The sequence below is a fragment of the Coturnix japonica genome, chromosome 1 (genome assembly GCF_001577835.2).
Source record: "Coturnix japonica isolate 7356 chromosome 1, Coturnix japonica 2.1, whole genome shotgun sequence".
In the NCBI taxonomy this organism is placed as follows: domain Eukaryota; kingdom Metazoa; phylum Chordata; class Aves; order Galliformes; family Phasianidae; genus Coturnix; species Coturnix japonica.
In genome coordinates, this window is record NC_029516.1 from 30,149,457 (window position 1) to 30,173,380 (window position 23,924).

Here is a 23,924-nt window from a genome sequence, read left to right on the forward strand (position 1 = left end):
AGAAATGAAAAGGAAAATGCAAGGAGAACTTTCCTCTGAATATTTAAACAAAAATGTCTTAGATATAAACAGCATTTTTCAGTGCAAGGAATTAAAACTGAAATAGTAGAGCTAAGAAAAATGTAGCTAAGCTAAGCATTCTGTATTTATGCAAAGGTAACTAATAGGACATAACTGGGAATGCATGAAACATTTAGAGTTCTTTCATTCTCACAACATCACATCATTCTATATTTCGCTCGTACTTCTCTACTGACAAGATTCAGAAGTCTTCTTACCGAACTGTCTTTCAGCTGGAGACCTTCTCCATTTGGGAGTGATGATCTTCGTTTTGAGTTCTTGTTTGGTGTAGAATTAGCGCCTCCAGTTTTCTTCTTGACAAAGAGGACTTCACAGCTGGCTTGATCTTCATTGTGCGTGCTCTTCCCAGCATTTATTACTCTAAGGGGGTGGGTGGAGGATCAAAAAAGAAAACAAAGGACATGTCCAAGTTAGCAGAGCACAGAGGCCTCCACCAATACCCCATACACGACTCAACAGACACAGAGAACCATAACCCAGAAGTATAACAAAAACAAACTGAATTATAATACTCAACTTTTGAACAAACATATGTAAACACACAGATTTACATACTTGCTTGTTTCCATACACCTACCCTTAGCATAACAAGCATTTCTCACACAACTGTGTGAATAAGAACCAATGGGATCACAAGCATGTTTACCCTTGGGCATGACACAATTTTCCATAAAAAGAGTATTTGATGGTTACGTCTGATAACATTGATACCTTCTGCTGAAACATGAGATTCTCAGTTGCTTTTCTATAGCAATGCCTGCTATGGTAAACAATGAATCTGTTGGCTAAGGGTGTGTATTTTGTCAAGTTCTGAGTCTTGCACAAATAAAACATTGGCTCTAAATCTAAAAGTTGTTAGTGCTAAAGACACAAAAAGCCAGACTGCTGTTAGTCTGTTTGAAGGACAGACTTTCCTTTGTACGGTAAAAGGCAAGTTGCACCAAAGCAAAATGGAATGATGCATTGTAGGATATCTTCAAAATAAAGAACCCTTAAATTGTCACACCTCTTGCTTCTTCACTAAGTTGCAACTTAGAGAGCAGTTGACTTGCACCAAGAGCTTCAGGCATGCAGAAACAAGCACAAGAGCTCAGTACCGCTCTGAGCAGCCAAGGATATCCTAAGGCTTTGCACCATGACTGCTCACTCACCTCCATTCAATACTATGAAGTAGAAGCCACCACCATTTTAGACTCCTAAACAGAAGTCTGCACGACTCAAGATACTGCTGTGCCTACCACCTGTCTCAGAACTGCCAGGTTGGAGCACATTTCCCACTTCTGCCTGAGAATCTTACCACAACCCGACCAGCACTGCAGCAGTCAGCACTGTGCTCAGCAAGATGTGCACTTCGGCTTCACGCAGGGAGAACCTGTGCAGGCTGGGACCAGTTCCTGTAACTTACACAAGCTTGTCCTTGTCCACAGATGCTGCCTATCCACTCCCCTTCACCGTGAGGCTTGAGGCCACAAGATATCTCTTGTTAGCAGCAGTGTTTCCACCACTGGATAAGCAATTTCATATCAGGTACAAAACATCCTTCAAAACAACCACTGCCTCCCCAGAAAGCAAAACAGCTTGAAGGCATGTCATAATCCTGGTGGCAAGTTCAAGACATACCTGATCTCTAATGTTTTGATTGCAGTAAAATTTTACATAACAAAAACCATTGATAGAGGCTGTTGGGAAGAAAAGAAAACAAAAACTGAAGGCAGGCCTGCAGGGGACTCAGTATCAGCCTGTTTCTTCTTGGGAGAATGCGATTCAGTGTCAGCCTTGCTTAAAGATAAAATATTCTTTTGATTTTTTAAGAGCAGTGTGACACTCTGACATGCAAATGAGTACTTCTTCCTCCAAAGAGAAAAAAAACATGCTCATACTTTATATGTACACCCACTACAATTAACTACTTCCAGAAACTAAGTTTCACTGCAGTGCTGATAAACATCACACACTGCGGCCTGACAGGAGATGGGTTTTATTTGCAGCGAACATTGGTATGCATGATACCAGCAGTTGTTTACAAATATTTCTTGTAAAGAAACATCAACTGTGGATAAAATCATTTTGTGAAAAATATACAGAGCGGAGATTAAGGAGCATATAGTTGCAAGATGCCAGTGAGCAGCTTAAGCACTCGCCCTCTGCAGAGCCCAGCATTTCAACACCTGTAGATCAAACACTGATGCAATAAGCTTCTAGCTTGAAAACTCGACATACACCCACCAGAAAGAGAAATAAAAACAAATACAAAAGAATTTATACAAGCTGACCAACACTTCTTTAGTTTGAAAGGCTTCCAGCACAATTATAGCATGGCAACAGCACAGCAAGCACAGTTTGATCACGTTGGGAAGTAACAAATACTCAGCTCAGCTGCTAAGTCTCCTTGCTGATGTTGCTGGCTGTTTTCATTTTAATCCCATGGAAAAAAAGAAGAAAAAAAAGAAGAAGAAAAAAAGACAAATAGAGACAAAAGCTGCTCCTTACAAAAACCACTACATTCCTGATTGCTTCCTGTTAGAGCTGCTCTGGTTTCTGAGCTTGGCAGTGCTTCAGGGACTTGTAAAGCAGGAGATATTCTGATGTTCAACAGCATGTTAAGTTACACACAATATGGTATCATTTTAGAAAGCTCCTACCAAGAAAATTTGTCAAGGTGCTGAATACGTGAGAAAGGCTCTGAGAACACAGAGACCTGACAAGCCAGCCTGGCAGGCAGCTGCTGTGAAACACCTGGCAGCTGTACTGTGCAACAAGCACCTCCTACCACAGGGTCTGGACAAAGGGAACCCGGGAAGGAAGACTGAATACCAGCAAGACAAGGAGGCTGCTGTGTCGGTCGGTATATTGTCACAAGAGATGGGGCTGTGAAAGACACGTTCCCTCCCACAATTCTAGTTTTCCTTCCTGCATCAGAAAAATATGACTATATTGAAAATCTTAATGAAGACTGAAACTAATCATGATGTCTAAAGAGCACTTTCAGGCATCACAAGTCATGCAGGGTCTAGATAAGAAACAGTTCCCTTCTCCTAATATGGGTGCTCCTTTGCCCTCACATCCCATCTCACACCCCAACTTCTGGGAAAGGGATGCCTAGCATGGAAGCAGGTGGCACCTTCCACTGCAATAGCTCTGCTCTGTCATTGCTGTCTTTTGAATTCCTTTTCTCTGTGCAGCTTCTTAAATCCCTCCTTGAGGCACTTCTTTCTACCAGCTTTCCAATGCTGTTTTCATTGTTGTCTTTGCTCCTTGCTCTCCCAGACTAACTTATCAAGACAACTTGAGTTTAAGTTAAAAGAGGGAAGATTTAGGTTGGATGTTAGGGGGAAGTTCTTCACTAGGAGAGTGGTTAGGCCCTGGAACAGGCTGCCCAGGGAGGTTGTGGATGCCCCGTCCTTGGAGGTGTTCAAGACCAGGTTGGACGGGGCCCTGGGCAACCTGATCTAGTAAATGTGTATGTTTGGTGGCCCTGCCAGGCAGGGGGGTTGGAACTACATGATCCTTGAGGTCCCTTCCAACCCGGGTCATTCTGTGATTCTGTGACAAACTCCACATACAAATTGCTTATACAAATAAGAAAGCAGAACTAACAAGATGTTTATATCTCTTAAAGGAAAAAACAACAACTCTTAATTACAACTCTGAAATTTTTAATGGAAAACTTGCCACCCCACTCTGTCAGTAGAGGAAATGCCTCAGTTTCCTACGCTTTTCAGTTCCTTTTCATGTTTATCCGTCCACTCCCCAAAACTATGTTATCTATCTCCATTAAAGTGAATAAAATGAGATAAAGCATTACCTTCTCACACTTAATAATAGAAATACCCTGCCAAGACAAACCTCCGACCATGCATTTACCCTCACTTCCCTTATGTCACGGGCACAGATAAAAAGAAAATGTTAGAGTGAAATGTGGGGGGAAAAAGGATACAGGCCTATAATTCTCTACCTTTTACACGGACACATGTTTTCAAGGGATGTTTTTCCCTTCTCTCCTTGTAAGAATTCCTCAAGGGACTATTTGGTTAGACCTGTTCATGAGTATCATCTCCTCTCCTCCTTCCCCATATTATTCATTTATGAGTTATCCAGTCCTTTATGAAGAGCAATCCAAACAGCATACCTGATTTAGACCAGAAGATTAGAGTGTTGGCTGTCTTTATGGTGTCAAACATGAATTACTCTGATAAATAGACAATCCAAAGGTTTAACCCATAGTACAGTAGCACAAAAATACATCCCATTTGCTAACAGGAGCCTCATGAAGCCTGCACACACAGTAAGGTGGTGGGATTTTCTCACATTTACAGAGTGTTGTGGTTTATCCCAGCAGCAGCTCAGCACCACACCGCCATTCGCTCACTGCCCCTCCTCACAAGTGGGATGAGGGAAAGAACTGGAAACTGGAAAAACAGAACTTGTAGGCTGAGATAAAAACTATTTAGTAAGGCTGAAAAGGAAAATGGAAACATAAAAAATTCAGTGATAACCAATATTTATGCCCATCCATAATGCATTTACTCACCACCCTCTGACTGATGCCCAGATAACAGTACAACTGCCCTCCAACCAGTGCCCCACTGTCAACACATCTCACCACCCACTGACTGCTGCCCAGTCAATGCCCGAGCAATAGCTGCCCCTTGTCCAACTCCCCACCAGCACAATGCCATGTGGTACAGAATAACCCTTTCCCTAATTCAGGCTAGCAGCCTGGCTCTGCCCCATCCCCTGCTGCCATGCTATAAAGACAGTAGCTCTTTCCCTCCCAGCAGACTGGCACCAGGTGTGCTCTCACCATTCAACAACCCAAGCATAGGTGTGTTATTAACACCGCCCCAGCTGAAATCAGGACACAGAGGTACCTGTGTTAACCTTGATAGATACCTCAATACTTTACAAACAGTTCTTTGGCATGTCCTCAACTGAAAGCAAATCCTCCAGATATGAGCCAGCCAGTTGGACTGGCTCACAATTAGCATTCTGCCAGTATCTCACGAGACCCCGAAATGGCATCTAACAGAACAAAGATGTAGGTCATGCTGTGCTTCTATTCTTCATTCATTCAGCAGGGCTCCAAATCCTCTTGATGATGCCACTGATCACAAAAAATCCCGAATTTATCTTAAAAGAGCAAAAACAGGCCAGTTGAGTTGAACAAACTCAGTATAGCTTTCCATAACTGGTTCCTGACATAAAAATAACTACAACTATCAAGTCTTCTGATGTATTCCCATTCAGCACTCTATATCAACACGTTTACTTTCTGGACTGTCTTTGGCTGTTTTACTTCTATCTAAACCATACTTGTTAAGAATGCATTCAGTTGTATTTGCTCTAGCAAAAGTCCCAAGCTACGCTGCAGGAGTGTTTCATTCTACTTGTCAAACTCTACAGAAGTAAGTAGTCCAGTTGCTTTGTTTTTTGTAATCCCAGATGTCTTGCAAGGTTTTTTATGTCACATCTTGACAAAAGTTACAGGAAAGGTGGAGAGTGAGCAGAAATGCGAACTGATGCATAGCTAAATCCGTAGCGCACCATCCTGTCCCCCAGCAACCTCCAGCACCCAACAAGAGCTCCAGCCTCCTTCCTCACTGCAGCTGGGGACTCACTTCATGCTATCACCATCAGTGTGACAGCAGCTTGTATCCAACCTAACCGATGGTACAGAAATAGCGCAGATTAATTCATATCATACTGTAAATAGTCAACCATTGTCATTTCACCAGAACGAGGATTTTTGAAGATATCATAGAAGAACACATTTTTATAACCTTTTCTCTGTCTTTTCTCTCCTCCACTCTCCAGCTCCACCACCCTTTTTCCTCCCCCCCTTTCTCCTCGCCTCTAGTGAATTAGCATTCGAGTGGATGCCACCGCCTTTTTCTGTGATATCTCATTTATAGTCTTAGATTTCCAGGTAGGTGGCTGTTTCTCCCCCTTCACCCACACAAGATTTATTTCTGCACTGGGAATTGACTTGAAAGGATTTCATCCTATTCGTTTGAATTCTCCCACAGATGAAAGGAAGCTTTAGAAACAGACTAAACAATTTCATTCATTCATTACTGTAACTGTGATATTGCTCACATCAAAAACAAAACAAAATACCCACTAGTATTGTCTGCTACGGGCAGAAATTGAAGCTGTTCCTGAATCTTTTCCCTGAATCCACAGGGCTGTATAAAATCTTCATTTCTTTAAACAAGTTGGAAGCAAATGCTGAGCTGAAAAAGACAAGACTTGTGATGCCCCAGTGTGAAAATATGGTTTCTTATGTCAGTAATCATACTGGTATACAGGGCCAACTCCACTTTATTACCTAGCTAGAAGCTACCACATCTACCAAGCCAATGTGGGCTAAATATGGTATTAGAATAGGCAGGACCCCAAAGTGGAATATGATTTAAGATTAAAATACATCAAAGAAGTAAAAAACAATGCAAGTTTTAAACATTTCCCAAAACTATTTTAGTGTATATGAGAACAAACTAGTAACGCACTCATGGCACACCATTCAGTTACAACTTCTACAATACCCAAAATAGAAAGCAACTGCAAGCTACAAGGCAGTATTAGGTCATAGTGATGGAGCAAAGTCCATGGTCACTAAACAAAAATCGATGAGAAGCAGCTCTGTCAGTGATTAGAATGCAGGTAACTACATCTGTAAAGCAACAGATGGAGAGCCTACAGCAGATGTTGAGCCATTCTGGTGGGATGCAAATGTGGTTAAGAGTGATCTCACTTCAGGGCTGAGCCATCTCAGCCATGGCTGGAAATATAAATGCCCAGTACTCCTTCCTCACTCCTTCTCTCCTGGCTATCAGCACCAAATAATAAGAGGCTGCCAGAGCAAAGATGAACTTGACGCTGCAACACCATTTACTTTCCAGAAAGCAAGTGAAACTGATGGAATAAAACTAAGTCAGAGCTTCAAATTGAACGTGGAAACACTGAACAACAAAACACGCAAAAATTAACCTTTATATAGGAATATATATCAGCCCAGTTCATCAATCTCAGAATTGCTCTTTGGCTCCATTAGGACTGACAGCTCTTGAAACGGAATCACAGAAGGGCTGAGACTGATGTGAGATGATACCGAGATCAGACAGTCCACCCCCCCCTCAAGCAGGGTCGCCCAGAGCAGGACGCCCAGGACCATGACAGCTGGGTTTCAGGTATCTCCACAGATGGAGTCTCTACTACCTCTTATAGAAACGTGCCACTGTTCAATGATACTTACACAAAAAAACAACCAACAAACAACAACCCAAAGAAAAAAGAAAGTGTTTTCAGCTCTTGTCCTTGAAGGGTGATAAACCAGAGTTCACTGATAAGCAACACTTGGCTTTTGGCTGCACACTGAGCATCATGTATGTGGACAGTGGGTTTTAGCTGCATTTAGATGAGAAACCTCTTTGGCTCAGCCTTCCAGCTCACATGGAAATGAGGAACCCCATTCTTCTCTTTCCTTCATTCTAATGCAGGGGAATAGCAGCTACCCTCAGGTCTATTCCCACCAGCTGTACAAGTTCTGATGCACATGAGACTGAGGATACATTTGAACACAGCATCCCCTTACAAGGGGGACTCAGTAGAGATTTAAGCCTCACAGAAGAAAGGATGTTTGCACAGAGGGTCTACTTGTCCCAACCCAGTTACAAGAAAAATACACAACCAATGATTAAATTGATTCAAGGACAGCAGCCTGCCTCTAATCCAACAACAAGGAGCCTCCAGACCTCATAAATTCTCACTCTGCCTACAAGCTCAATGCTGCTACTCCCAAAACAACCACCACCCCACAAACAAAACATGGAACCAAATGGTCAATTTGAACTCAAAATATTTGAATTTTATCGTAAACTCACAAGTGAGTGTTTGCCTGTTGGAACTATGCTTGGAGAAAACAAAATGCCTTTTATTTTCTAACTTTATTATTATTTTCCCAGAGTTTTACTTTTGAAAGCATAACCGAAACAAACCCTTTCTTTCCAGTTAAGTGTAGTTAATGGCAGTTATACGCAAATAAAGCTCTCCTTATGTTTCTAGTAAAGCAAGCTATGCATTTAAAGTAAATCTGAAAACACTGGACTATGATGCTGTAGAGCACCATCTTGGCTCTTCCAGGGTTAAGAGAAATCATGATAAATGGTTTATACAAAACTGGCCTAAGCTTCAAAAAAATTATCTTTCCTATTTAGAATGTGTGAAAATTAACGGCAACAGTTTGGTGGTGGCAGTACTAATCCCTTTTATACAGCTGTCAACTTAAATTAGCCCCAAGCTAATCTTGGCAAGTGTGACAGAAAGCATACACATTTCCAGAGATAAGTGCTAATGCTTTATTCACCATAACCCTCTACTACAGCAGGTATTGTGAAGTCCCTATAACCTGAAAGATGTCAATTTGCTCATTTATTCTTAAAAAGGTATTATAGCAAATTATGTATGTATGCAAGCACACAAATGCAAGGCAAGGAAAAAAAAAGGAGAACATAATGTATAGCTTCATTACCAAGAATCCGTAAGCAGAAAATGAACTCAATGCCATTCTTACATTGGCAATTTTAAGAATGGCTTAGAAAAGACAAATTCTGCTGCTGAAGTTTCTACATCCATCAGTTTTACTCTGGAGATCATTAAATAGCAGATCTGCAGCAGGTGGTAGGTGAAAAACACAATACACTGATCTTTTTGCCATAGAAGCATGCCTCAAAACTCAATCTTTTACATCCAGTATTAAAGTTACTTTTTTAGACCTCATCTTTGAAGCCTTTAAAATATAAGCTAAATAGAAGACAAAAATATCAGTAACCTGAACCTGCAAAGAAGCTGCAGAACAATGCCAGCTACCTTAATCTTGATAGATTTTGATCATCTATCAAAACATTTGCATAGTGTTCATTCACTCTGAGTAACAGACAACTCCAAAATTAGCATTTCTAACTTTAAGGTTAAAAAATTGTCAGTATTTAATGTGGAACAGGATTAGAAAATACTACAGTATTTTTATGTTTTCTTTTAATATACTCACACACATAGTGTTAAAATTAGTACCAATAAAAAGAAGAATCATAGCAGAATGTGCTACTACCCAAGAGCAAGCATGCAGCAGTGAGCCAATAAGTGAATATATATGGCTTGGAGACAGGGCTGCCCGTTCCAGCCGGATACACTCTTATTACCCAGAGGGGAGGTATCCAAGCTCTGCAGTCAGCATTCCACCTATTACAGCGGTATGCTATCGCATTTCTTAGTGAAGTGCTGTGACCTGTCCCCTCTGTGCCTCAAAGGCCACAGATGTGAGCTCTGCATGGGAACCAGGGCCAAACCTCAGGCTAAGGTGCTCCTTCAAACTGCTCCTGTTCTTATAGGATGGGGTAGCAGGATGAACAGATGTACCCCCAGCCAAGAGCAGAGGAAGCGTGGGGAAGTTAGGGTCTTATAACAGGTACAAAGTCAATACCAGAACTAAATGCGTACTGTAACTTGTATGTAGCCCTTCCCATTCTTCCCAAGCCACTGGGAAATAAAAGTCTTGTCAAGATCTGTAAAAATACATATCAAGAAATAATAAAATATTAGTGTGCCCTTGTACATTACTACTCCAAGGAACAACTTGTTCTCAGAAATTATCATTACAGTTGTAGAAACATGAAATAGGCAGCAACTGAAACTGGAAGTCCAAGAGGAATTTACTAACCTCCTGACAAGACTGCAAATAAACACTAAACAAAGGTATGAGAACTAGAAAGAAAGCCTTGCAGAATGCAACAGTTAATTCCACAAGTTAGCAGGGGAGCCAGCTCGTTAGGCAAAGGTAGAAAGGTGCACTGTCACACACGTCGCCTCTCTTGGCTTTGCTGGTGAAATCAAACCTCCACATGGCAGCGTGCTGCCTGCAGGTACACCCAGGCAGCAAAAATTCTGCTCTTCAAAACCCAGTTCAACATATTGCCTCAGCAAAACTGAAGAGACAGCAGAGTCAGAAAGGGCTAGCAATGAAAAAAGAAATGCACCACAACGTAGTGCATAGTTTCGCATCCATAAACATCAATCTGTAGCTTCCTTTGGAAAAAAAATCAATGTGTTCTTCACACTTTGGAGACAAACTTTTGTCAGAACGCAGCACAGGAATTCACAGGGTGAGGGGAAACACCACTGCTCGGACAGGTCTGCCCTCAGCTTAAACAGGTCAAGTCCAGAGAATCTTCATCTTGGCACCTGCAGTTGCAATGACTGTGCACAAAGCCAAGTATTTTTAATCCTCTTAGGTGTCTACATGTGCCTACAGTCATCTCCATGTGATGACTGCTACAAGCATGTTCCCCAGAGGTGAGATCTACTCAGATGTCCATGGTGCAGACAGCTAAGTCCGAGCTAATCGCCCAGACTTTATTTATAAGTAAAGAGAAAGAGGACATCTGGGGGCATGATTCATCTGACCTATTTTAGTTGTTTACATTAGCGTGAAGTGTCTGTTCCTCTTTGTGGACAATACACAGAGCTTAGACATTCACACAGCAGGTTGTCAGCACACGGCCACATCATTCCCACCTTACGTGCCTGAGGGGAGTGAGAACTGAGATACCAACTTTTCTGTCAGTAAGTTTCCTTGTTATTTGAAATGAATTTTCCCCAAAATGCACCTTCAGTGTAGAAGTCCCACAGTGTGACTTAAACCAGGGTTAAAGGAAAGGTAAAAGAAACAGAATTAAATGCAGCAGAAACCCGACTGAAAATAATGGCCAAGGACAGGTTACCAGGTGTCTCAAATTTGGTATTATAGCTCCTGACATGGGTTTAGCATGGTGCATTGATTTAAATTCATCTAAAGCAGCTGGTGGGATTCTCAAACACAAAAAGAGATAATTGTCAACCTTGTTCATAGCAATTAAATCTGTATTGACTAAAATAGAATCTATTGTTCCCCCAGAACCCTGGGATTGGAGCCAGGAGGAACTTCAGTGGAGCAGAAAGTTGGTAGTTTGCAAAGGGACAGAAAACTGTGCTACTCTCTGGCATTTGAAAAAGTAATAATAATTTAAAAAGCCAGAAAACAAAGATAAGTTTAGAGATTTTATAGAAAAATACTTTCCTCTAGCAAAACTAACAGGGAGACATCAGAAATTGGTACTGAAACAGATGTCAACAGCGACTTATCTCAGTACGTACTCCACACAAACAGAAGCGTGCTCAGTAATTTCTTCTACTGACTGAAACGAAGAAAGCTAGAGATTATTATTGCTATCTTTAGACACTTGCACAGTGCTCAGATATGTTTCCTTTGGAGTCATCCGAGCACATGATATTTAGACAGACACAAAGAAGCTGGATAACCATTACTAACAGGCAACCGCTGCCACTAGAGAAACAATCATTAATCAGCTCTCAATTCAAAATGATCACGAAGAAGTGGCAAAAGATTTGGAAATCACACGCCAAGGCCAAAATACCTCCACAGCAGCATCGAGAGACAGCTGTCAGGCTGGGAAAAGCCACAAAGAAGTGGTGCCAGATTCTTAAAAGCAATGCACAGACTGTCACATGTCGATCCACATGTCTCAAGACCAGTGTTTGTGTCAGCTGGGGTGGAGGGCAGGACAGAAATGTTTTGTTTTTTTTTCAAGATAGAAAAGAAAAAAAACAACAGAACACCTCTAAACCACCTGAGAATATGACTCTGCTGACTGAAAACTTCAGACAGAGGTGGGACAGAGCACGAGTTCTGTCAGCCCAGTAGAAGGTAGGGGGGCCTCACGCCCAGCAAATCAGAAGCAGCAAACTCTTTACCAGCTTCACCATCCCTGGTTGCATCTGTATGGCTGCACAGAGCAAGTCATTTTCCAGCCTAGGGAGCAAGGGACTTAGGCTGCTACCTTTATCCTCACCAAAAACTGACTGTAATCCAACCTGCCCACAAGGAGCAGCTCCTGGTTTAGCACTGCCATGCTGCTCCTGGGTACCATCTGGCTAAACACCAGATTGCAAAGGCCACAATCATGCTGAGAAGACAAGAAACAACATGCGCAAAAGCAGGATTAGCACTTAAGCCAACGTCAGCTTCAGCACTGTTTCCTAGCATGAACATTGCCCTGGAAGCTAGAGTTAAGTCTTGCAGTGAAAGAAAGTTTACCCCACACCTGCAGACTCTGTAATTCCTTTAAGGTTTTCAGTGCTTGGCAAAATGAGATATACACCCATGTCCTTCCAGTTGAGAAACTCTTGGGAGCCTCACAGAAACAAATTCAGTTTTTCTACATACTTTCTCTTCAAGAGAAAAATTAAATGCAGTCTTATTTTGCTATATGATTCACCTGAAACACAATTCTGCAATAAAAGATGAGTACAGATAGATGCTATTATGCATCACAAACACTATAAATAAAAATCATTAATCTTCAAAAGATCTTTCTCCAAAGCATCAAATGTGTTGTATTATTCATTGAAAAGGCTTTGACTGCACTCAGGGAAAAATAAATATAACCATTCTTCCACAGCAACATTTCACACAGTGACTGTTGTAGCGCAGAAAAGCCCACGTAGCTTCTCCTTTTTCTAACTGTGATGTTGTAAACGAGCCTCAGCAATGAGATGGATGGTGAGTCAGCAAGCCTCAGCCTTGCATGGAGACAACAGCACGGCATCAGAATGTCATGGTGATGGCCGGGTGAGAGCTGCTCCTTTCTGAATATCCTTTTTTTGGACCAAAAACTTTGGCAGAGACGCTTGAAACACCATTTGGTTTTGGGCAACTCTAAGCCCTGCCTGCAATGCTGACCCAGTGCAGGCACTGTCCCAGCTGCTGCTTGGTTCCTGGTGCTGTGCCCAGGCTGCCTCCTCAGGGAGCCACAGCACTGAGATGCCAGCACAATTTGCAATCCAAATGGTGGTCAGGCCCTGAAACAGGCTGCCCAGGGCAGTGGTCACAGCCCCAAGTTGCCAGATTTCAAGAAGCATTTGGACAATACTCTCAAAAATATGGTTTAATTTTTGGGTGGTCCTGTACAGAGCTGGAGCTGGACTCAGTGACCACTGCATCCCTACAAAATTGGACTATTCTATGATTCTAAGATACAGCTACAATGTTATGCTGAGTCTTTTCCTTCAAGCTTGCTCTGTCTTGCGTTCCTGTGCTTCTTATGGCCAACCTCAGGATGGCATTAAGCTTTCTGACACAGTTTTTCAACCTTCTCTAGTTGTTTCTTGTCCGTCACCAAAAAACATTTCTCTCTTTTCACTGCTAGGAACTTTCTAATTCTGCGTCTGCCTTCTTGAAAGGAAGCTAAAGATGGTATTCCCTACTTTCAATCAATACCGTCTGAAGACACTAGCAAAAAAAGGGAAAGAAATAAAGAGAACGTCCCAGTCATATGGTTTAATGAACAGCAGTAAGCAAACTTCACGGGAAACCAACATAAAACCACTACTTTTTGGCTGATTCTCAAAATTACTCTCTAGCTTTGCAAGACTGTCTCCTAATATAAGATATTACATCAGCTTAAGATGATTCCTTCAAATATCTTAACACATTATACAATATCTTAGAGCAATATAAAGAACAACAGGTCTTATACACACAGCAAACAATATGGAAGCAACTACAAAGTAAAAACAAAAAGAAACATTTTGAGCACAAGAGGAATCAGTTTAACAAAAAATCATTCTCTTTATAAAATCTCACATCAAACTCACAGGGATCATGACATGAATGTTATTTTAGTCCCATTTACCCATCAACAAGCTTAGAATGTCAACTGTTTCCTGTTAAAATGTGTGTGTGTAATATTCTACGATTCTATTATTTGTGTGTGCACAATATGCCATGAAGAAAAAGAAAATAATTTACTCCATAAACTCAGACACAAAATACGATCATGCCACCTCCAGAAATGGGTTTTTGTAGCCAGTTAAATGGCTACACTCTAAGCCAAATGTTTGTACACATAGACAGACACATATCTTAAGAAGTGATAAACCTATCTGGTTAGGACTGATTTTATTTACCACACAGAGACTAAGAAATCCAGTCTCTGCAGAGCTCAGTGCTGAAATCAAACACCCCACAGAAGATGTGAGCAATCAGCAAAGGAATTAGAAAGAAAGATTTATAATGCAGAGGAGTTATTCTCTACTGGGAAGAAATGAGGAAAAAGAAAGAAAAGTTTCCATTCCTCTGAAATATTGATTATATCAGTAAGTACAAAATTCAGTCTTAGAAAGAAAACACTTGTAAGATCCTGCTGTGTCATTATCCTTCTTTATTGAATTACCTCAGTACAGCTCTGCTGCCCCTGAAGTACCATTTTGGGTGGAGCAGGAAGAGTAACGATGCACTCTTACTAGACTTCCAGAGGAATTTTACCCTCTCAGAGTAGCCCCAGGACCAGATACCTCAGAGAAAATGCCAAAGGAATTGCCCGCTTCCTTCTTGATATTCTTCTACTGTACATTATGGCTGCTACAATCTCACTTAATCAGATTTTTTCACTTGAGCTTAGATAAACACAGCCCCCACATATCTGGCTTCTTCCCTTCTTGTGAAAGCTTTGGCTGGCATTTCTTTCCTTTTATAAAGAAAAAAGGCTTTTCTTGGGGGTTGGATGCTAAAGGGAAATTGTCTTTTTTCTATTTTTTGCAAGCAATATTTCTGCTTAAGAAGGCGTGGCTTTTCAGTTATGGGAAAAAAACAACAAAACAAGTTTAATCCTCTTACTTCCGCATGCACAAGACTTTGCAGTCTTCTGGGTTTACTGTTCTTTTTAGACCATAACTAGCTGCTGAATATAAATTGCATTTCTGTCATGAAGACATCAATGGGTGGCCATGGGACTAGCATCCCATTTATCTGTGCGTACAACAATTTCACTACATACTGTTTTTTAAACTCCATGACAACAGCTCTGTTTTCCCCTTCCCTAATTTCTCATCTGCCTACCAGCACAAACTGATCTACACTGAAGAAGAAAACATCTAAATGTCAAATTAAAACCATCTAACGTTCCTATTGGTAGTTACATTATTGTACATCAGCATTTTTTGCATTTCTTTCATCAGATGACAGATCTTTGGTCCAGTGTGCTGTGAAGTGTAGCAACTAATATCATAGTATCTTGCATATTCTCAGCATGACCCTAACATTTACTAGACATTTTCTCCAGGGATTAAATTTAGTGTCTGATTAACATTTCAAGTAGCCTCCAAGCGAAGAACACTGGAATGATAACTGTATCCATTAGACTTCTGCACTTCAAGTATATTTATCTGTCTTTGACTCCTCAGTGGCCTTCAACTGGGCTTTAAATATCATATTCAAAACATGAAACAAGAACACTGTTATAGCTGATGCTCAGTCAAGGATACATAGATATTTTTGAAATTCTAAGGGAAGAATGATGATTTTTGCTCTATATTGATACATAAATCCACTGTTTAGACACACAAATAATACTCTCCAAATTGTTTAACTGTCTCAGACATCATTCTTCGCAAGCTCTCTTCAAAATATCAAGAGGGGTATCTTCTGTAACAAGATAATACCACTTTATTCATGGCACACAAAAGCAAGGAGACACAGATCACACACAGCTCATCTGCTTAAGAATATTTCCTGAACCGTCATTTCTCTGTAGGTGTTTAAGACTGACTGAATTGTAATACAGCCAAAATAATGTTCAGTTTGGGGGCTGTTTTGTGTAACATTTTTAAGTACTCACTGTAAGTTGAACACTCCTCAATACATTCTATTTTGGGTCTCAAAAGCATTGAGATTCTAAGCTTATCTACCTGAAGAATTGTTTGAAAAATGAGGAGCCCATTTTATGTTCATTTTATGACACCTGCTGAATCAAAGAGAGGACTATTTCTGTCACCGTGTGAGGAAGGAGACTTTACATCTTGATGAGTCAAGTGAAAGGTTAGGCACGTGTCAAGAACCAACATTTTGATTCTAAGTTAATGGCAATGAGGAACAGCAGGGACAGGGAGGTGACTGTCCCTCTCGACTTTGCCCTTGTGAGGCCCCATCTGGAATACTGTGACCAGGCCTGGGGCCTCCAGCATAGGAAAGATGTAGAGTGGTTGGAGAGGGTCCAGAGGAGGGCCACTAAGATAATCAGAGGGCTGGAGCACCTCTCCTATGAAGACACGCTGAGGGAACTGGGTTTGTTCAGCCTGGAGAAAAGAAGGCTGTAAGGAAGGGAATAAACTTTTTACTTGGGTAGACAGTGACGGGACAAGGGAGACTGGTTTTAAGCTCAAGGAGGAAAGTTTTAGACTAGATGTTAGGGGAAAGTTCTTCACAGAGAGAGTGGTGAGGTGCTGGCACAGGCTACCCAGAGAGCTTGTGGATGCTCTGTCCCTGGAGGTGTTTAAGACCAGGTTAGATAGGGCCCTGGGTAACCTGGTCTGGTATAAGATCTGGAGGTTGGTGGCAGTAGCTCTAGCAGAGGGGCTGAAATTTGATGAACCATGGGGTTCCTTCCAACCTAAGCCATTCTATGATTCAATTATATCTACTGTTGAGAAAAGTTGATAAGGTGATTGCAAATGCAAGATAAAAATAGCAAAAAAATAAAGATAAAAACCCTTAACTGCCGTGTTCAGTTTTGGGCTCCACATTTAAGAAAGACAGGGAACCACTGAAGAGAGTCCAGTAGAGTACTGCAAAGATGATTGAGGCCTGCAGCACGTCCCTCATGAGGAAAGGCTGACTGACCTGGGACTGTTTAGCCTGGAGAGGAGAAAGCAGAGAGCATCAGTGGATGCTTATAAATATCTAAAGGGTGAGTGTCAAGAGGATGGGTACAGGTTCTTTTCTTTTCGGTGACACTCAGAGAAAGGACAAGGGAAAATGGGAAGAAGCTGAAAAACAGTAAGTCCCATGTAAACAAGGTAAAGAACTTCTTTACTGTGAGGGTGACAGAGCACTGAAACAAGTTGCCCAGAGAGGTTTTAGATATTCTTCTGGTGATTCACAACACCCATGTGGACACTCTCCTGTTCAATCCACTGAAGGAGACCTGCTTTAGTAGCAGGATTGGACTAGTTGATCTCCAGAGGTCCCTTTCAACTCCTATGCTTGTGTAAAAAGGTAAAAAGGTTCACTGAAAAAATAAACGGGCTCTTGCAAGAATTCACTTCACAGGTCCCACACCACAGATGAGCTCCATTGATGGCACACACTGACAGGTGTTCACACAGAACAGCAATGGCGGATCCCCAGAAATAACACACACAGTGATAAAAAGCATCCCAGTCAGCTCAAGTTCTGCAGAATGTACGTAAACCCATTTTGCTACAGTAAAATGAGCATCCAAATAGAGCTTTATAACATAAAGCCAGTCAAGTAAAGAGGATATAGTGAGGAATGCTAGAGTTTATATTGCAATCTTGCAGCTAAAAACATGCATTTTATTGTTACTTTTGAAATACATAGTATTAATCAGAAAGAATTCATTCCTTCATATCTCTCAGATGAAAGAGAACCATAGTAACACACATTTCTTTCAAGGCCTAAGACTAACAAACTGCCTCCTTCACCTACATGAAGGTCACCTTGATTCACTTATGAGAAAAATATTTCCATAAGCTGAACTCCCCTGCAGAACTAGGGAAACTGCTTTCCTCTGCCTGGAATTTCCCTGGTCTTTGGTGAGACTCTGGACAGGCAATTCAGCCAAATACATGCGTGCAGAAAACACAACTTTTGAGGGTGTAGATCTCTGCTTGCTGGTCCAAGCAAGGTCAATCTGGGAAAGGAACATGAGGGCAATTGGGATTTGCTCCCTGGTGGCTCAAGTACCTGCTCAATGGCGGCTTTCAGTGCTGCATTTTGTCAATCTCTCCAGGCTGAGCAATGACATAGACAAGTGACAAGATGATGATACTCAGCACATGGCAGTTTACCAAATACTTGGTTTGCTGATTTCAGGAATGGGGAAACCAGTTCCACAGGTTGGCATTAAAGAACAATTCTGTGGATGAAATTGCTGAGGACTGGGGTTAAACTTTCAACAACCTAAAGGCCAAAAAGATGGAGGGACACAGAATATTCACATTTTAAAGGTAGACCCCTTTTCCTACGTAGACCAACAAGAAATTAGTTTTTGTTGTTGTTGTTGTTGTTTTTCAATAGCTTATATAAGTATGTGTACTACAGTACATGTAGGAACCCATACTTATATAGAAAATATATTTTGTCTTAGGTATCATTAAAAATAATTACATGTATGAGCATGATGTAAATGTCAGGTTGGACCACCAAATCATCTCCTTTTGTGGGGACAGTTTATCACCTCAGGAAGGTCCAATCCTGGGCACAGAAACAACTTCCTGACCTCGGAAGGTCCCTCGTGCCCAAACTGGAATTTATTTCTATGAGAAACTGGCATACCAACTTAAAGCAGACCTGAGAAAGCAGGTGCTTTTTTCTAGATGCATTCAGGCTTTTGGTTATCACTGGCAAAATGCATAGCTAGTAGAGGTGTCTGTGTTGAAATACAGCATTTTATAGCTGAGAACTTAGTCTATCAAATAGTGTTATTGTGCTCTTTGTTGTTGCAGTTTCCATGGAAATAAATAGGAGATAATTTTAGAGTGATCCATGTATTTTTAAAAAAACAAAAAATCTGGCTCCCTCTCAACGTATCACTTATTAGCAGATCAAAAATGTTCTTAACATATGCTGGCAACACATGATAAAATCAGAAAAGCACGTAACTATCTGCAATCAATATTATATTGAAGAAAGCAACAAAATTTATGTCATACCGGTCAAGCCCACAGAGGTTTACCAATCACAACCTGCAATCACACTGAATGTATTGGCTGCCTTAGGCAAATGACTGTTTTGCCTCAGCAGAAGAGATAATCCAGGTATTGAATCAGATAAACTGTAGTTTTTGGTCAGTAAGAGCCCATGTGTCAGGTTTTTATCCTTCCATCCAATCAAGAAATAGCTACGCTGAAGCAAAGGCTCAGACTTAGCTCAAGCAGCAAGCCCTTGAGAAGCTGGTCTAAAGGAGCCAAGTCACCTGCTGCCCAAACCAGCTCTGGGTGTCTGACATCTTTCTGCCATTGCAGGCCCACATCCAGCTGAATAGAAAGCCAGCATGCCCAAGCCACAAACCCACATGCTATTCTGCTGGCTGTTACAAAGAGATGGTGATTGTGGCACACAGCACAGGCAGGCAGCTCAAGGAGAACAATATTCATGAGCTAAATACAGCAGTTTTCTGTTGGAACTGCTTGAAGGCCTTCGCCTCACCCCCTGGGCACAGGAATCTGTACTGTGGATCAGTGAGTGCAGCACTGAACCAAGTTCAAAGACCTGCTTTCACCTCCACTGCTATTATAGCAATGTTAGGTTAGGTTTCAAGCAAGTTGCTTCCACTCTGGACAAATTTCCAACTTACACTATTAGCAAAAATGTGCAAAATCAGTATAGGTACAGGTAGGCCAGAGGCACATCAGCCATGTTAACAGCCTCAACTCACCAAAGGATTCTTAAGTGGCGTCAGACCAAATATCAAAGCTTCCATTTCGTCACCAAAACATTCACACTAAGATAATGTAGTAGTTTGACATCTTGTTGTCTTTATGTTGCTAGACAGCTGTGTTTGCAGGTATAACAGGAAGAGGGAATTATGGAAGATGTGGTTTGAAACTGCTGTTCCTCCTTGAAGTTCCACCCACCATAACATGGTTTCAGGAGGTGGAACTACAACTTCCATGTATTGTCTCCACAGCTGCACTCAGGACAAGAAAACACCTCTGCTGTTCTGAAGAGCCTCAAGATAATATTAACTCAGTGTCTGAAGACTGCAAGAGTGGACAAACACCATAAGGACGAGTCAAAGATGATACAAAATTAAAGGATGCTCCAACTTTTGCCTTTCTCCCTTTCCTCATCCCCCCCCTTTTTTTAAGGCTGATTTGTTGCACCTTCATCCTGGAGTCTATCCCATCTGCTCCTTCAGAGTCCACAAAAATTAAATGTGTCAGTTCCTCAGCTACCTCTTTTCATATCCAGCTCAGTGTAGATGGCTGATAAAGGTAAATCTATGCTAAAACATTTAAGTGTAAACTAAAGCAGCTGAGGCACAGCGTTTCCCAATTTGCCAGCAGTGCTTCAGGGAGTTTCTTGAAGTAAACAGCCTTGTCCCAGCTCTGCGGGCAGGTTTTTCAGCTTGCACTAAGCTGCCTGCTGCCATTAGCACCATGCACTTACCTAGTTAGCTTTCTGGCAGCTAGCTATGCTCTGTGTGCAGTCTCTGTGTATCTTGGTTTTTTTTGGTGGATTTTTCCACTTAGCAAAGGGTAGGCTTAAGTTCAGAACTCCACCACACAGGGGCTTTTTTGGTGTAACTGCAATACTAATCAAATTCCAAGACATATTAAAAAACTCTAACACGTTGCATTACCCCTAAAAGAAAACACGTTTGAGAGAAAAGATATAAAAGTGGTTAGAGGGCTTTCTTAGCTTCCTGCTCCTCCCTATAAGCAGCAGCTTCTTTCAGAGGATACTTAATTTTTGGAGGAGGTGAATAAGGAGAGGTAACATGGTAAAACACTTTGTCTTTTTCCAAGCTGAGGGCTTCAAACATTTCCTCTCTGTAAATCTGCACCTGTTTGGTCAGTTCTTTCAGCAGCAGAACCCAAGCAATGGTGTTTACTTCCCAAGAAGTACTTACTTATGTTTAAGAAAAATGCAAGTCCCGTGTAAAGACCAGAGTTGAAAGACACGTGGCTTCTGCTGTGTCAGATAGGCTCTGATTTGGTAGATGAGTAACCTCTCCCTACCCAGCCAACATGTCTACACAACATGCAGGAACTATATTACTTTTGAGAACTATCAAACTTCAATGAAAACAGCCAACAGGTTTCAGATTTAACAGGAAGACAGTTACAGAGTCCTCACATAGACCTCATTCCCATAGAAAACTTAGTAAGTAACTGATAAGAACAATGGCAAAGATAAAGAAGGTGTTGCTAACCTCAACAGGAATGGCAGGGTTGGGTGTTTTTCTTAGATAACAGATATAGAAACAGATAACTACACAAACAAGAATCAGACAAAGCTGAACTTGAACTCCAGCACAGCATAATAGAACTACTGTCTGAAACACCAGGTTTCAATGCTTTGATTTTAGCTTTAATGTATAAAAAGGTTTTAATCAGAAACCCAGTGTCCATAAGCAGCTGGACACAACCAGTACAACAACAAAGGCAACAGGTTTGTCTACATCCCTGGTACCCACTTGTAAATCCTAAACAGGCACAAAGTATATATTTCACCTCTCCAAAGTAGAAACACTGTCTAAACAAAAAGAAATCTGAATAACTCGTTAAAGAAAAGCAGCCTGAGAGTTCCACACTTTCCCCCTCAATACAAAGTCTATCAATTTCAGAAAGTACTCTTAATAGTACCATCTAAGAGCCCTCCTCCTCTTTTTAAAGCCAACTCTGCAAACAGTGGAAAGACAGCTTGCTTATTCTAAATACTTGATCATCCTATCTGAAGAAGCATGTTTATTTTTATAGGCATATTAAGCTGAATTTATTAAATTCAATCTTTCAATTTACTACTCTCTTTTACATATTACATTTGTTAAAACGTAATGTGTTATGACAAATACAAAACGCACAATGTGCCTCCTAAGCATCTATGGTTCATAATGGGAGATGAACTAGTTGAGATACAGCAACTGTAGTCCATAGAGCTTAAGAGAGTGGAGGGAAATGACTTAATCTCTTGCACTATGAGGTAACAGGCCAGCACCTAGTAAATGAGGATGGAAAAATCAGGACATTCTTTGCTCATTAGGCAGGGAGAGGAAAATAACTCAGAGCAGCCATTCTGACGGGATCTAGCAAGCGCTGTACAAAATATGTGTAATATATGTATATATGTGTGTGTGTGTGGAGGAGAGGTATATATAAACACACACATATACATATTCACATACATTTAGATATAATCATATAACTTCAAAAACACTCTTCCTGAAAAGAACCAAATAAACATACTTAAGTCTACCTTTTCACTTAGAAACTTTCACAGTCTGACCTCCAGACACCTGGCCCACCAGGCACCCTACCCCCATGGATATGGACACATCTGGGGTGCTCGAGTCTCATTTGGGTCCATGGAAAAACCATGCTTATTCACTGTGGGGCCACTCAGAACTGCACGTGTTATTGCAGGGATCTGGGTGGGGAACATTTGTGTGATAGCTATAGACAGCCAATCTCTTTGATGCTCTGAAAGTTGCTATAATATGTCACCATACCTTCAGAGTCCTCAAGGAATTCTACAAGGAACGTGAAGGTGGCATATGAGACATTAAAAAACAAAGCAGGAGTAGGTTTTTAAGCTTCATTTGAACTAACAGGATGCAGGGATACTCTGGTGACTGAAGCAAATTGTGCTATATCTCTGGCAAATACCTAAATCAGTCTTACTTTGCTTTACATTTCCAAGAGGTTGCTCTCATGGCCCAGAAATGATAGTTTCGAAAACATTAAAAAGCAGGAGGGGAAAGATTTATTTTTCCCTAGGTAAGGACAGAATAGGACAGTTGATCCAGACTGACCAAAGGGACAACCCATACCTTATGGCATCACACATGGCAATAAAAGCTGGGGTAGAGAAGGAGAAAGGGAGGATGTTCAAAGAGATGGCGTTTGTCTTCTCAGGAAGTCATTATATGTGATAAGCATTGCTTTCCTGGAAGTGGCTGAACGCCTGCCTGCTGAAGTGGGAATGAATTCCTTGCCTTGCTCTGTTTGTGCATGTGGTTTTTGCTTTACCCAGAAAACTGTCTTTACCTCAGCCCATGAGATCTCACACTCACCTTTCTGATTTCTCCCCCAGTAACAACCAGGGAAAGTAAGTGGCTGTGTGGCACTGTGCTGCCCACTGGGACTAAGCCACAAACAAGGGTCTTTATTAAAAGCAAGCCCCAGGATGAAGATAATGTCATCAAGAAGCAAGGCAATTCTTGCCAAAGGCTTGGTCTACTGAGCCCTGCAAGCAACAACAAGGCACATGAGAAAGGGCTGTCTACATCCCATTAACTGAGTATAGATACTAATTAAAATGTCCTTCAGAAAAACAAACACCCACAACACAAGAAACCCTGGGAATAAAAAGGAATAAACACATCTCAAAGAGCATTATATCCCAGTTTCTCTGCATTAGTAATTTTTCTCGAGACACAATAATACTCTGAAAACCTTTTTTTAAATCAAAGTAAGAGTATAATCCATATTTATTGGCCTCATTGCTGTATTCAACAGAATTATACAAATTATGTGTGGTAATATACGCAAATCCTTTGCAGGAGTAACATTCAAACTGAAATCATAAATGTTTACTAGTAAAGCAATATATGTTTCTTTTAAACCAAAGGTTTTGTTTGTACAAGAACAAAACTTGCTATAGCAACCATGCCCTGGTCAAATTTGTGGTCTTAAGGAATAAGAGAATTCCAGTCAGGAAATGTTTTATTTGGAGCCCAGAGAAGCTGTGGGTGCCCCTTCCCTGGAGGTATTCAAGTCCAGGTTGGATGGGGCCCTGGGCAGCCTGAGCTGGTGGGTGACAGCCCTGCCTATGGCAGCAGGTTGGAACTACATGGTCTTTAAGGTCTCTTCCAACCCAAGCCATGCTATGATTCTATGAGAACGCTTCAGCAGCCTGTGTCTGAAAAACAGTCCTGTTAAAATAAAGTGCTTCAAATCATTAAGACACTGTATATTGCAGAATATAAACTAAAACAAATTTCACTTGCCAGAAGAAAAGCATTCACTCTTTATGCTGTACTGTA

At 41.2% G+C, this 23,924-nt stretch overlaps 1 protein-coding gene across 1 annotated transcript in view; it reads right to left on the bottom strand.

Moving 5' to 3' along the window:
* The window catches only part of PPM1H (protein phosphatase, Mg2+/Mn2+ dependent 1H), a 122,575-nt gene that overhangs the window by 67,593 nt on the left and 31,058 nt on the right, over window positions 1–23,924 (bottom strand). Inside the window, exon 2 of the mRNA XM_015855388.2 lies at window positions 279–441. Coding sequence (XP_015710874.1) covers window positions 279–441 — 163 coding nt within the window. The remainder of the gene's footprint in view (window positions 1–278; window positions 442–23,924) is intronic.